Source organism: Protopterus annectens, chromosome 13.part0 (assembly GCF_019279795.1).
Source record: "Protopterus annectens isolate FY-2018-M chromosome 13.part0, PAN1.0, whole genome shotgun sequence".
NCBI lineage: Eukaryota > Metazoa > Chordata > Ceratodontiformes > Protopteridae > Protopterus > Protopterus annectens.
In genome coordinates this window covers 696,301,013-696,314,303 of record NC_056747.1, presented here as the reverse complement: position 1 = coordinate 696,314,303, position 13,291 = coordinate 696,301,013, and the positions used below count along the sequence as shown (strand labels likewise).

At 40.9% G+C, this 13,291-nt stretch overlaps 1 protein-coding gene across 1 annotated transcript in view; it reads left to right on the top strand.

The window, feature by feature from the left end:
- LOC122788357 (fibroblast growth factor receptor 3-like) overlaps positions 1 to 13,291 on the top strand; it is a 125,878-nt gene that overhangs the window by 69,289 nt on the left and 43,298 nt on the right. Inside the window, exons 7-8 of the mRNA XM_044055433.1 lie at positions 9,552 to 9,683; positions 10,845 to 10,956. Coding sequence (XP_043911368.1) covers positions 9,552 to 9,683; positions 10,845 to 10,956 — 244 coding nt within the window. The remainder of the gene's footprint in view (positions 1 to 9,551; positions 9,684 to 10,844; positions 10,957 to 13,291) is intronic.

The following is a 13,291-nucleotide window of genomic DNA, read 5'->3' as shown; positions in this document are numbered from 1 at the left end:
GGTCAGAAACCAGAGCAATAAAGGACATTTATAAATGCAAATTCTAGCCATTAACTCTGGCCTCAAAACAATAGGCAAAATTCCTTCATCTAGACATATCGGAGCCAACTTTAAAGATCAAAGACAGTCATAGAATGCATGACTTAGCTTTCTTACAGCAGAGTGCACTGTTGTTACATTTTTGAAGTTTAACATTTACCAACATTTTTTCCATTTAAGAGAACAAGCCTGTGGCTTATATTAATATTTACAAATGACAGAATTATCTACACTCAGAATTCTATTTGGCTAGGCTGGCAGCCTTCATCTATCTTCACACATCCCCCCTCCCGAGAACTCAAGCTAGATTTTCAAGTGATGCTTGAGAAACGTTGCTTGAGAGGGTTAGGTCTATCTGAGTATACCTTACCCCATTCCCTGTCTTGAGAGCCCACCTGCATTGGCATTGCTAATCTCACTGTGGTGCTGCACTGACACATCTTAGCAACTTGGCCTTTTGCTGGATGTCTCTTTTAACCATGTTATGAATTATCTGTCACTACAGTGAATTTTCTCCCATGCAGATAAAGGCTGAAATTTCTGCAGTGCCCACACTATGGCTAGATATTCCTTTTCTACAGCTGCATAGCATTCCTCCCTGGGTTGGAGCCTATGACTGAGATAAACCACTGGGTGCTCTTCTCCCTCTGAAGAAATCTGGCTAAGTACAGCACCCACCTCATAGTTTGAAGCATCCAACTGCACAACAAATTATTTGCTGTAATCTGGACTTGTTAACACAGAGGGTCCTCCCAAAGCTTCTTTAAGCTTCTGGAATGGCTGCTTACATGCTGTGGTCCACACTACCTTATCTAGCCTGTTCTTCCTTGTCAGGTCTGTGAGGGGAGCCGCTATGGTACTGTAACTCAGGACAAACTTTCTGTAGTACCTTGCTGTCCCCAAGAATGCCCTCACCTGTTTTTGGTTACAGGTGCAGGCCATGCCTGAATGGCTTTTACTTTAGCAGGTTCTGGCCTGATCTTACCACTCCCCACTCTATGTCCTAGGTAGAAAACATCTGCTATACCCACCTGACATTTGCTCGGCTTAATGGTCAACCCTGCCCTCTGTAATTTCCCCAGCACCTCCCTGACATGTTGAAGGTACTCTTGCCAGGAATGGCTGTAGATGGCAATATCATCTAGGTAAGCAAGGGCAACCCCCCTGCTAGGATATGATATACCAGCCTTTGCAAAGTTGCTGGGGCATTTGTCATCCCAAAGGGCATCTTTGTGAACTCATACAAGCCAAAAGGAGTCACAAAGGCTGCCCTCTCTCTAGCAATGGGAGTCAAGGGGACCTGCCAGTAACCCTTGGTAAGATCAGTGGTTGTAAGATACTTATCCCTACCCAGCTGCTCTAGGGCCTCATCTGTCCTAGGCATAGGGTAAGCATCTGAGTCTGTGTGACTATTTAATTTCCTGTAGTCCACACAGAACCTGGTGCTGCCACCCTTCTTTGGTTACAGCACCACTGGGGAGGCCCAGGGACTGTTGGAATCTTGAATCACCCCTGGTTACAACATCTCCTGTATCTCCTTCCTCAGAGTCTGTCTGACTTTCTCAGGCACCCTATAAGGGGCCTGCCTAATAGGCCTTTGCGGCCCTGTATCCACCTGGTGCTGCACCAGGTGGGTGCACCGTGGTTTTCCAGTGAACATGCCCCCAAACTCCTGTAACACTGCTCGGATTTCTCGAACTTGGATAGGAGATAGCTGCTGGGACATTGCTACCCCTTCCACTGAGGTGTCAGTCCAAGCCTCACTGAGGAGATCAGTCAACAGATCTCCCTCAGACTCCTCCTACAATCCACTGCAAATGCTCAGCACAAGGTCCTCCCTATAATGGTAAGGTTTCATCATGTTAACATGGTACAATTTGTGCCCCTGTCTTCTACCTAGCAGTTCCACCATGTAGTTAACATCACTTACCTTTCTTACCACCTTGTAGGGTCTCTCCCAAGCTGCTTGCAGCTTGTTGTGTCTGACAGGAATGATAACCATTACCTGCTGCCCTACAGCATACTCTCTAGCTCAAGCATTCCTGTCATACCATAGCTTTTTCTGTTGTTGGGCTTCTGCCAGGTTCTCCTGGGCCATGCCCATGACCTCCCTGCGCCTTGTCCTGAGGTTTAGGGCATATGCCACAACAGACTCCTTGTGAGGTTCACACTCACCTTCTCACTCATCACAAATTAAATCTAGAGGTCCCCTCAACCTATGCCCATGCAGCAACTCAAAGGGTGAAAACCTGTGGATTCCTGGGGAACCTCTCTGTAAGCAGACAACAGATGGGGCAAATATTTGTCCCACTCCCTCTTAAACTGGTCTGCAAATGCCCGTAGCATGGACTTGATTGTAGAGTTTAACCTCTCAACAAGACCATTATTCTGGGGATGGTAGGGGGTGGTCTTCATGTGCTTCACCCCACAGTACTTCCAGAGGCAAGTCAGCAGGTCTGACATGAAATTGGCACCTCTGTCAGTCATTATTTCTTTTGGGAAACCTACCCTGCTGAAAACCTCTAACAAAGCATTTTCCACCTTTTCTGCCTCAATGGAGGACAGAGCCACTGCCTCAGGGCATCATGTAGCATAATCCACTACCACTAGGCTATACTTTTTCCCTGTGGAACTTGGGGTACTCAGAGGGCCCACAATATCCATAGCTACCTTTTGAAATGGCTCCTCAATGACAGCCAAAGGCATCAAAGGAGCTCTCACCTTGTCTTCTGCCTTGTCTACATTTTGGCACTCCTCACAGGTCCTGCAGTACCCTGTTACATCTCTGGAAATTCCAGGCCAATAGAAGTTCTGCATAATACGTCTCTTTGTACGTTTTATGTCCATATGACCTGCAAAGGGAATATCATGGGCTATGGCTAGAAGCACCAGATGGTAGGCTCTAGCACTACCAACTGCATTACCCTCTCACCTTCTAGCCCTCCCTCAGGGGTCCACTGTCTATACAGTAACCCTTTGTCCCAGTATACAGATTCTCCCTTGCCTTGAGAATCAGGTGCCTCACTAGCTACCTGCCTCAGGCCTTGTAATGTAGAGTCTGAGAGCTGGGCCAGTCTCAACTCTCTCTTTGTAACCCTTCCCAGTTCCCTTTCCACAGGAAGTCTGGCATCCTCTGACAGTGGTGCCTCACTGTCAGCTTGGGTGCTACTATTCACCTCTACCTTTGCAGTCACTCTGTCCAAGGGAACATCAGTACCCCCAAGCAGCTGTGACTCACATTCAGTCTCACTGCTAGAGAGTAGCTCCCTCCCTGAAGTAACCACCTCACCAGTCCTGGCTGCAAGTATGCAGTCTGTCTGCCCCCCCCCAGGCTACCAGACCCACATGCTTGTCTCCTAGCCTGACTACATGTAACTGCATAAGCACATGGTACTGCCTCATCCAAATACTTCCCTATCAGGACATCTGCAGGATGGTAGTTTGGTATCCCTGTTGTCTCACGACAACCTATTATTGGCATTTTGTCTTTCCCACTTACTGGATCTCTCACCTTTTGTTCCCCACCTTGCCTCCATGGATATCTGTATGCCACATGGCCCCACTGGTTGCATTCAAAACATTTAACCCTAGGTCCTGGACATGTACCTGGACTAGTGGTTTCCTCTGCTACTGGCAGATTCTCTTGGGGCAGTCTGTGCTGCCCACCATGGGTTCCTTTAGACCCATGAACAGTACTGGGGGTCCCTTTCCTGTACAGGGATGCTCTGCTTGCTAGGTATAGGTCTCCCTTCTTCCCCAACTCATCTGAAGTAGCACACTGTCTATCAATTAACCGGATCCTTATGTCCTCAGGCAAAGTGCTAAGGGGTTGTTCTCTCACCAAAAGGTCTGCCAGCCCTTCAGAAGTGATGACCTGACATCTACTCACCCACCTATGAAAATAAGTGCTCAGTTCAGCAACATAGTCACACACACTTTCATCTGCCATGCGTCTTTGCTCACAAAACTTTTTCCTGTAAGTTTCAGGTGTTAGCTTAAAACATTTTAACAAGCGATGCTTAACAACAGTGTAAATAAAGCAGTCAATGTCAGACATTTTAGACAACACAGTTACAGCTTTACCATGGAGTAAGGGGGTCAGGAACAGTACCTAGAGCCTTTGGTCAACATCATACTGTTTACATACCATCTTAAACGTATGAATGAAACTATCAAAAGTATCCCCCTCTTTAAACTTCGGAAGACATTTACTGACCTTTTGTGCTTCTGAGGTCTAGTTACTCCCTTCCCCATTACCTCCATGACTCTGGGGAAGAGTCAGCATTTCCCTCTCATGCTGCCTCTATCTCTGCCTCTCCTTTTCTTCAGCTTCCAGGCATAGTAGTTTCTCATTCTCCTCAGCCTGCAGACATCTCAGTCTCTCAGGTGCTTCTATTTCCAAATGCCTGGCCTCCAACTCAAGTCTCTTTAGCTCCAGATGGATTTTTAAGTCCTCTACAGAAAGGTTGAGCTCTCCGTTCTCTGAGGGTGGTACATCTCCACTGCCAGTGTGATCATCCTCCTGGTTGCTGTCTTCTGATGCTGCTGTGACCATTGCTGCAATCATGTCTGCCTTAGTCAGGTTTCCATGCACCAGTCCCCTAGCCTGGCACATCTCAGTCAGCAGGCTCCTTGTCAGCTTTCTGTACTTTCCTGCTGACATGCTGCCTGATCTCCCTGACTAACTAAGCTAACAAAAGAAATAAAACAATTGTGATCTGAACTCTGAGTATTCACTGTGTGGCTGATTTAGAGTACAAAACATTATTCATTGATCACTGTACACAAGCTACAGGAATTCACTCTATCCACACCACTACAAGCCAATTAGTATTTGCCAACCAATTAATATGTGGTATGGATATCCCACCACTGCCAAACAATTAATATTTGATGCCCATGCACTGCCCAGCAATCAAGGAGCCTCAATCCTCACCACTAACACCAGTGAGGGGCATCCATATAGGGAAAGGATAACAAATACACACACAGTAAAGTACAATTTCCCTTAAGCGCACACAGAGATCACAGTCAGTTTGAGGCTGGTTTCTCCCTTTCTCTCCAGGTCCCCAATAAGACTCCCCACTGCCACAGCTATAGGGTCCAGATCTCAGCCAGCTGAGCAATCTATAACCTCCAGCACCCTCTCTGTCCAACCAGTGATTCATGTCCCTGACCAAGTAGCTAACACATGCACACTTTGACATAAGAGTTCATACAACCACACAGACACTCCTGGGGAAGGCTGTCACAGGTTCTCCAGCAGTGCCCCTTTTACCCAAACTATACAGTAGAAATCACTGCCACCACCCAGCTAATATTTATCAGCTACTCAAAGGCCCTTATGAAGGGTGTCCAATTATTACTGTGCAATATTATTATCCAAATGGTAAGTGTGACCTAACAGTCAAGACTTATTTGGAGTGACTTGGTACAGCATCACTATATACATGCAATGTACTCTTACAGCTTAAATTATCTCTACACAGAACAGCCACAGTTTAAAGGTTTTAAAATATTTAATAATAATTAATAAAAACACAAGGCAATACTTTTTACTACATAGTGCTAGTCAAGAGTTCAGAGATCACAGAGAAATACTTAAAATAATTCAGTAGAAAAGTTCTGTCATCACAGAAAAACACTTAGTCTAATCTTCCTAATTCCTAGCTATTTCTAAGAGAAGACACAGTTCTAAAATCCTACTTACATCTAGACACAGGCAGGGTGGTGAGTTGAATGTTCTCAAGACAAATTCTTAGAGCTCTCTGATTCTCTCGCTTTAAATTGATAACACAGAGCTGCTTCACATGACATCATTCTTCACACTTTTCTGGTGTTCCCAGGCTAACAGAAACTACATATTTACATTCTTTACACCTGGTCAAACCAGAGCAATAAAGGACATTGATACATGCAAATTCTAGCCATTAACTCTGGCCTGAAAACAATAGGCAGAATTCCTTCATCCAGCCATATCGGAGCCGACTTTAAACATCAAACATAGTCATAAAGTGATTGACTTAGCTTTCTTACAGCAGAGTGCATTGTTGTTACATTTTTTGAAGTTTAACATTTACCAACATTTTTTTTCCATTTAAGAGAACAAGCATGTGGCTTATATTAATATTTATAAATGACAGAATTATCTACAGAATTCTATCTGGCTAGGCTGGCACCTATCTTCACAACCAGGTACAAAATGTACTGCAGAAGGTGGATTGTTATACGTGTCTCACAAGTCTTCAGAGAGCACACTTATCCAAAGATGTCATCTTACAGAAATAATAAAGCATCATCAACATAGGGTACATAAATATTGTTAGAAACTGTGATATAAAGAAGTCTGATGTTTGAGTCACTGCCAAATCTCATCCTCATCTGGCTCCTGTGGGACAAAAGATGATTGTGGGTTACATTCAGATGGTGAAATCGGCAGTTGTGTTTATCATTTGGGACTTGGGATAAGGCACTGGAGTGAGAAAATGTCTTTGCATAAAGAATTGGTAGTTAATGCATTTTGAGATAGATATGGATGCCATTTCTTTTCTCTGCAGTACCTCTGTGTCATGTTGTAGTGTGGGAGAACATCTGAAGCAGAAATTAGGATAACATTGAGAGATTGCCGTATTACTGGATTAAACATTCTCTGTCTAATGATTTCTATGATTCAGTCTTTGTGAATATCAAAATTTCCTTAATCATCTTTTTATTAAAGACTTCCATTTACTAGATGCTTGTCTTCTGTGCTGTTACATGTAGATTCTAGTTCTTTAGTAGTATTCTCATGGTAGTACTTCAGGTGTGGTAATATTAGAGGCAGTAATTATTTGAGGACTAAGGTTCTTGAAATTTCTCTTTTATAAATTTGTGAAGTATACTACCTTTTGATTGTATAGGAGTACAGAATATTTTATCTTATATGGTATAATGATTTCAAATGTTATTAGTGGTATGGTCATCCTTTAGAAGGGATCAGAGTTGTAGGCAGGTTAGTTATCACTCTGAGCAGTCCTTCAATAAGAGCTTCTCCGCAACCCAAAGTTGAGAACCAAAAACAAAGTCCAATAAAGTTTCTGGATTGTCACAAAGAGTTATGCTTACTCCTTGGTATAGTTCCTTAAAAACACACACACACACACACACACACACACACACACACACACACACACACACACACACACACACACACCTGCCTACGTGCCATAGCCTTGCAGGGACCAAGTGACACCTATTTTACAGTGACAGTCACCGCCCCACACACACACCAAGGGCAAGTCCCTTCACCCCACTAATTTATTAAGCAGTCATTGCTGGAGAAATGTTTTAGAGACTGTTTTTTGTCTGTATGACTGTGGTTTAGAAATAGATGAATACTGAGGATGCAGTTATGACTGTAGAGTACAGTGCCCTACAATCGTGTTCTGGTATTCATGGTTTTTCCCTAACTGTAAGTGCAAGGAATCACATGAACACTTAGATTTGTTGGTACTTTATGATTACAGCTTCAAACATGGATATATTTGGTAAACAATTTTTAAGTTTATTTGATGATAAAGATTGACTGATGGGGTTCTTTACAAATTCAAAACTTTCTCAGTTACCAACAAAAAAATAATAAACAGGGATGTTACAGCATTATTTTGGAGTATGTGGTTCTTGGTCATTCCCATTTATTTAATCTACTGTTACATCCTGTTCTACCTACTGCACATTTAATTCACAGCCTAGCACAGGCAGTAACAGTTACATAGGGCACAACTTTCTGTTGCCATTGTTTTGTTTGAGTGACACAGATATGGCAGGGTGAGTTTACACAATACTTTGAGGAAGATTTTTTTTTCTTATGGGTGTGCATGACCTTTTTCCTTATTTCTTTCTTTTTTAATTCTTTTTGCCTCTTTGCCTGCTGACCATGGGTTTTGACCCCATTCATTCCCCAGGGACAAGGAAGTTTTCAGTCTCCCAGGGATTGAGAGATGACCAAAAGGAACTGTCACTAAGGCAGCTATTGATGTTTATGTCCCTCCTGGCCTTGCTGCATCAGGCAGCCTACAGAGCCAAGGAACAAATTTATCCAGGTAGCCTGAGTATCTGGCTTCACTTCCACATCAGGTCTACTATTTTTAAAAGTGGTCCCTAATTGCCCAACTTTCCCATCCCTTTAGCCATGTCACTATTTGAAGTGAAGTTTGGGGCCATTTCTGACGTAATCCAACTCCTGGTGCCAGATGTGCACACTTATGTCTGCCTGGGGGCTTGGAGTGCCTCCTATCTACACATGTGCTTCTGCAAATGAGCACTGGAGATTATCATCCCCAATTCAGTGCTGAATACCAAGTGTCTGTAGTTACTAAGGCATCTGTACTGTGACTGAACTGTCCCCCTCCCCTGGACGGGTGAGTCAGTGTCATCAGCTCAGTCTCAACATACCCAAACCAGCTCTGTCAGCACCTGAGCTGACATTCAAATATGAGTCATCTGGGTCATAGTCAGGCTTTATTCTTTTACATCATGAAGCCGGGTTAGGGGATGCATAAAAACTGGGGTATAACCCAAAATAACAACCCAGTAAAAGATATCTGTATTTTTTGTAGTTATATTTTTTTCCAGTACCAGTAGTTAGAATCCGGGTTTAAGACTGCTTGTGTTAGATATGGGCATTTGTTCAGCAAAATATAGCATTTTCCAAACTTTTCTGAACAAGATCCATCAGAACTTGAATACATTTTGTAACTAAAATTAAGAGCCAAAGTAGGACAGTAAACAGAAAAGAAGAACTATTTTTCTATGCTTTGGAAAACATAATGAATGATATCACAATAAGAAAGTAATATATTTACATCTATCACTCTTTATGTGAAAGTAATTTCTTATGTAATACCTTTTAGTTAACTGCTTCCTGGATCAAGCTGCAGCCTTTCATCCTTAAACATAGTCTTCATCTCTTCTTCTGAAAGATGGTATCAATCGCTCATCTGTGCTTTAAGGTTCATATGTAAGTACTAGGATAGCTGCCCTTGCAGACCATTTTAAGCCTAGGCAATTTCCTTTGGTAAGAATCAAATTGTGTACCTTTTGTGTGTGAGCTAAACATCTTAACTACTATGCCAACTCTCCTCCAAAAAAACAAATTAAACCTTTTACCTTGTATCCCTGAGGTAAAGACCTTATTAACCATTCTGCGTTTGTTTTATTTTTAATTGCATTTCCTATGTATACCATTTCATTGTACAAATCACATTCACTTAAACAGTTGCCAGTAATGGCCTAAAGTAAGGCTTTAAAGCATGTGTCAAGCATGTGACAATATTATGCTGGAATAGTGTCTAATAATCACTATTTAATTTCTGCACGTATATTGTGTAGATCTATAAATAATGTAACTAATTTGTCTGCAGTTTTATTTAACATTTAGAAGAGTAAAATAATTGTTCTTACTTAGCAGTTTGATTCCCATGCAGCTTTTTACAGTTCTAAAGTTCATCTTGTTGCAATTCTGGTTTCCATAGATTATACATCAGGACCTGGCTTTGCGGAACATCATGGTGATTAGATTTCCTCAGGAGTGCAAGATTACAGAATTTGGGCTGGCTAGAGTGGTGTCCAATCCTATGTTTCGTAACAGCAAGAAAAGTACAAAGGTAGGAATTCCTTTTTCAAACAACTTTTTGTTATGACTGGCATCATCATCATGCCTTTGCAATCCATGGTTCTTAGTAAGTCCTTGCTAGGCTTACTGTACCAGTTCATCTGTTGCCACTTATCTATGATAGCGCATTCATATCTGCCATAACAAACATGACCAAGTAGTTACAGGACAGAACAAAAGGAAGGTGGATCAACATCTAGGAACAGAAGGTTTATTGTTAAAGCAAATGTTTATAAAAATAAATAATAAAATAAACAAGTACCAAAGTATTACCTAAAGGAAAGCTGAGAGTCCCCTTCATAGATGGACATAATTGTATAGGGAATCTGCAAGTATACCTAATTTTGTCTCATCTTAAAGGCCTTCTCTTGTCTTACTACAGTACAGTCAGTCTGATACAGTACAGGTCACCATTTGAAGAACACCATCAGTGATTAGTGAATAATTAGGGTTTATCTAAGAAAGGATGCAGTAGATGCTTAGAAAGGGGTGCTTAGCCTGTGACATGAATCTGATTAGGTATGCTTCTTAGTTCAAAAAAAGGAAGGAATGTAAATCAGACTTTCTTATTCTTAACAATATTCATACATTATGTTTCATCTTTAATCTAGGAATCATTTAATATTTAAATTGTTTTTTAATATTAAATCACCATAGTATGTAAGCTGTGATGGAAGAGTATAAATTCATAGACCCTGAAGACTAGCACTTAAGCTATAAATCAGGGAGAAAATATCCTTGTCTGTACAGAGCATTAAAAAGCAGAGGTAAAACCACTGAATTCTGGCCCTGACTGTCAGTAGTAATGATCACAGTGTGACTCTGGGAGAATTGCATCTGTGACCTAGACAGAGTAGGGTGTGTCATTCTTGGGAGTGACATTACCACACAGGATACATTAATTTTCTAATCAGGTAAGGAAAGGGTTTGCACCGCTTCTCTCAAGTGGGGAGTCTCAGTGTGGGTAGAAGGTAATAGCATGCATACAGTTGGGAATACATATGGTACTGTTTGGTGGGTTGTAAGAGAAGCTTAAAAGTTGAAAGTCTTTGGTTTGTGTGTTCTGGTTAATTAGGTCTAGTTTTCATAGAAGTAGCCAGTATTGCATTTTAACACAGTTTATTTTGTGTTTTCTTCTCTTTTTTCCCCATAGTCTGGTGTCCCACTACGCTGGTATCCTCCAGAATATTTCAAAAGCAACACATACAGTTTCCCAAGTGATGTCTGGTCCTATGGGATTCTTTTGTGGGAGCTGCAAACACTCGGTAAGCTAATGATGCACTATCCTGTCGATAACATACACATCAGTCTGTTGGTCGATGTGGCTGTAAACCATTCTCACAGTGACTAGTTTGCAAGTTTGTTTTTGGACCATGCATTTAATGTATCACAATCACTGCATTCAAAAAGCCTGAGATACTAAAGATCCTACTGAGTTACCTTATTTCAAATCACACGTATTGTTGTATCATTGTAATGTATTCAGTAGTTAGGAAAACTAAAGTAGTTTATTATTAAATGAGCTGTAATAATTATACACAAACACACACAACATATTGTGGTAAAATGTATCTTCTAAAATATTGTCTTTCTTAGCCCCTATAACATTAAATGCTTTAAAGTAAGGAACACTGCCATTAAGGAAGTGAATTTATGGAACCTGTTCAGCATTTCTTATGTTATTATTCTACATGAGTGATTGTCTTAGTTTGTAGTCCCACTCTTACACTCTTCATTCTGAACAGCTGTGATGTTGCACAACACAGTCTTAACCTTTAAAGAAGTTCCACCACACTAGCCCAAAAATGACCATATCATACAGCTTTATAACTTTATATTTATACACAGAGAAATATATGTAACCAAATACATTTATTTCCCACTTAATTTTCTTTGTTTAGTTTGGTTTGTGTAACTTGAACACAACAATGTAATACAAAATGCATATCCAGAAACACAAAGGAAAATTCATAAAACAAAAAGAGATGAAAACTGTCTAATGTCTACAAATACAATCCCTCTTACAAGACAATCCATGTGTTCCAGAGTTCTTGTTAAGCTCACATACTGAACTTAGTTTCTCACAGTTTTGGTTAACTATTCTAGATCACCTGGCCACCACCACTTGTTCTGAGCCTTTCTGTCATTCCATCTGGAGTCACTTGTACCTCATTTTCTTTGTTGGCCAAGCATTCAAGTGCAACTCAGACCATGTAACATCATAAGCAAAAATAAGAGAAATAGCAAACATTACCTGGTAAATCAAACTATCAGCATGTTCCCATTTGTAACAATCAATCTCCCTGTCCCATTTTTCTACAGCACCCCATTCATTGCCCACTCTTCTATGAAATGGTTATCCCTCAGAGAAATCTCCGAAAACAAATCATACTTGCTAAGTCTCAACATCTTACAGTGCTTGGTTGGCATCAGTCTACAAAACAGAAAAAAATAATGTACTGTACCCATCTGTGCTGCCATATGACTAATGACATACCCTTCCTGATAATGCCCCAGGGCGTGATGAAGATGGGAGTCGATTGCTGTATCAGGTCCTTTTTAGTTTAATTTCAACAAGTATTTTGGGTTTCTAATACCATGATGGGAATAGACCCCATTCCTAAGGCAAAGTATGATTAAAGTTTATGAAATTTGTATTGTTTCAGTCTTTGATGTCAGCCAGAAGTGCTGTTTGCAGCGCTTGCAGTGTGCCCAGAACCGAGTCCTCCTGCAATTCATTCAGAGTTACCTGCATTGGTAGCATATCTAAATATGACTGTAAATTCATTTTTATGAAACCCATTGCTCCTACTACTGAAACTGTCTGGGTATCCTCCTTCCACGTTGCCCTTGTTTTTGCCTGCAAATCCTGGTATTTTATAACTTTGTGTCTATCTGTACATAATATACTGTAATCACTGCCTGTAGCAATTTCAATGATTGATGCTACTTTTGTATTTTTTTTTTCACAGCCTACTGCATTTGGTTTTATTGCATCTGTTTTCTGAACTGTTGGTGATGGTGATCTCATGTCATATAAACTTTATCATTCTCTATACTTCTTTGTGGTTCATGTTTCCAGTCCTTCTCAACTACTAAAATATTGTAATGTTTGCACAATCTCCAGTGCAACAGACTTGTCACATTATTCTGCCTTTCAGTATATAGGCCCTCTGACATTAGTATATTACACCCATCAAGAAAATTTGTGACTGCTTCCATTTCTGTTTTACAGAACATGAATTTGTCTGTTTCTCCCACATGTTCAGTGGACTTTGTAAACCAATGTGTATGTCGTTCACTATCCTGGGCTGTCAATATTAACCATCTATCTCAAATCATTCCTGTGTCAGATCCTGATCAACATGAGGTTGTTCCAGGAGTTTTCTGTACTTGCAGCTATATTTATACCTTTCCCACATTTCTTGCCTTCTCATCTGATCCTTCTCCTTACATTCTTTCTGTTGTTGTTTGGTGCATTCACTTGCTGCCTGATTTTTGTCTTCTTCAGGTTTGATTTCCATTCCTGTTTTACACTGATATACTTCTGCTAAACTAAACAGGGAAGTCATCTTAGACTTGTCTTCATGTTTTAAAACT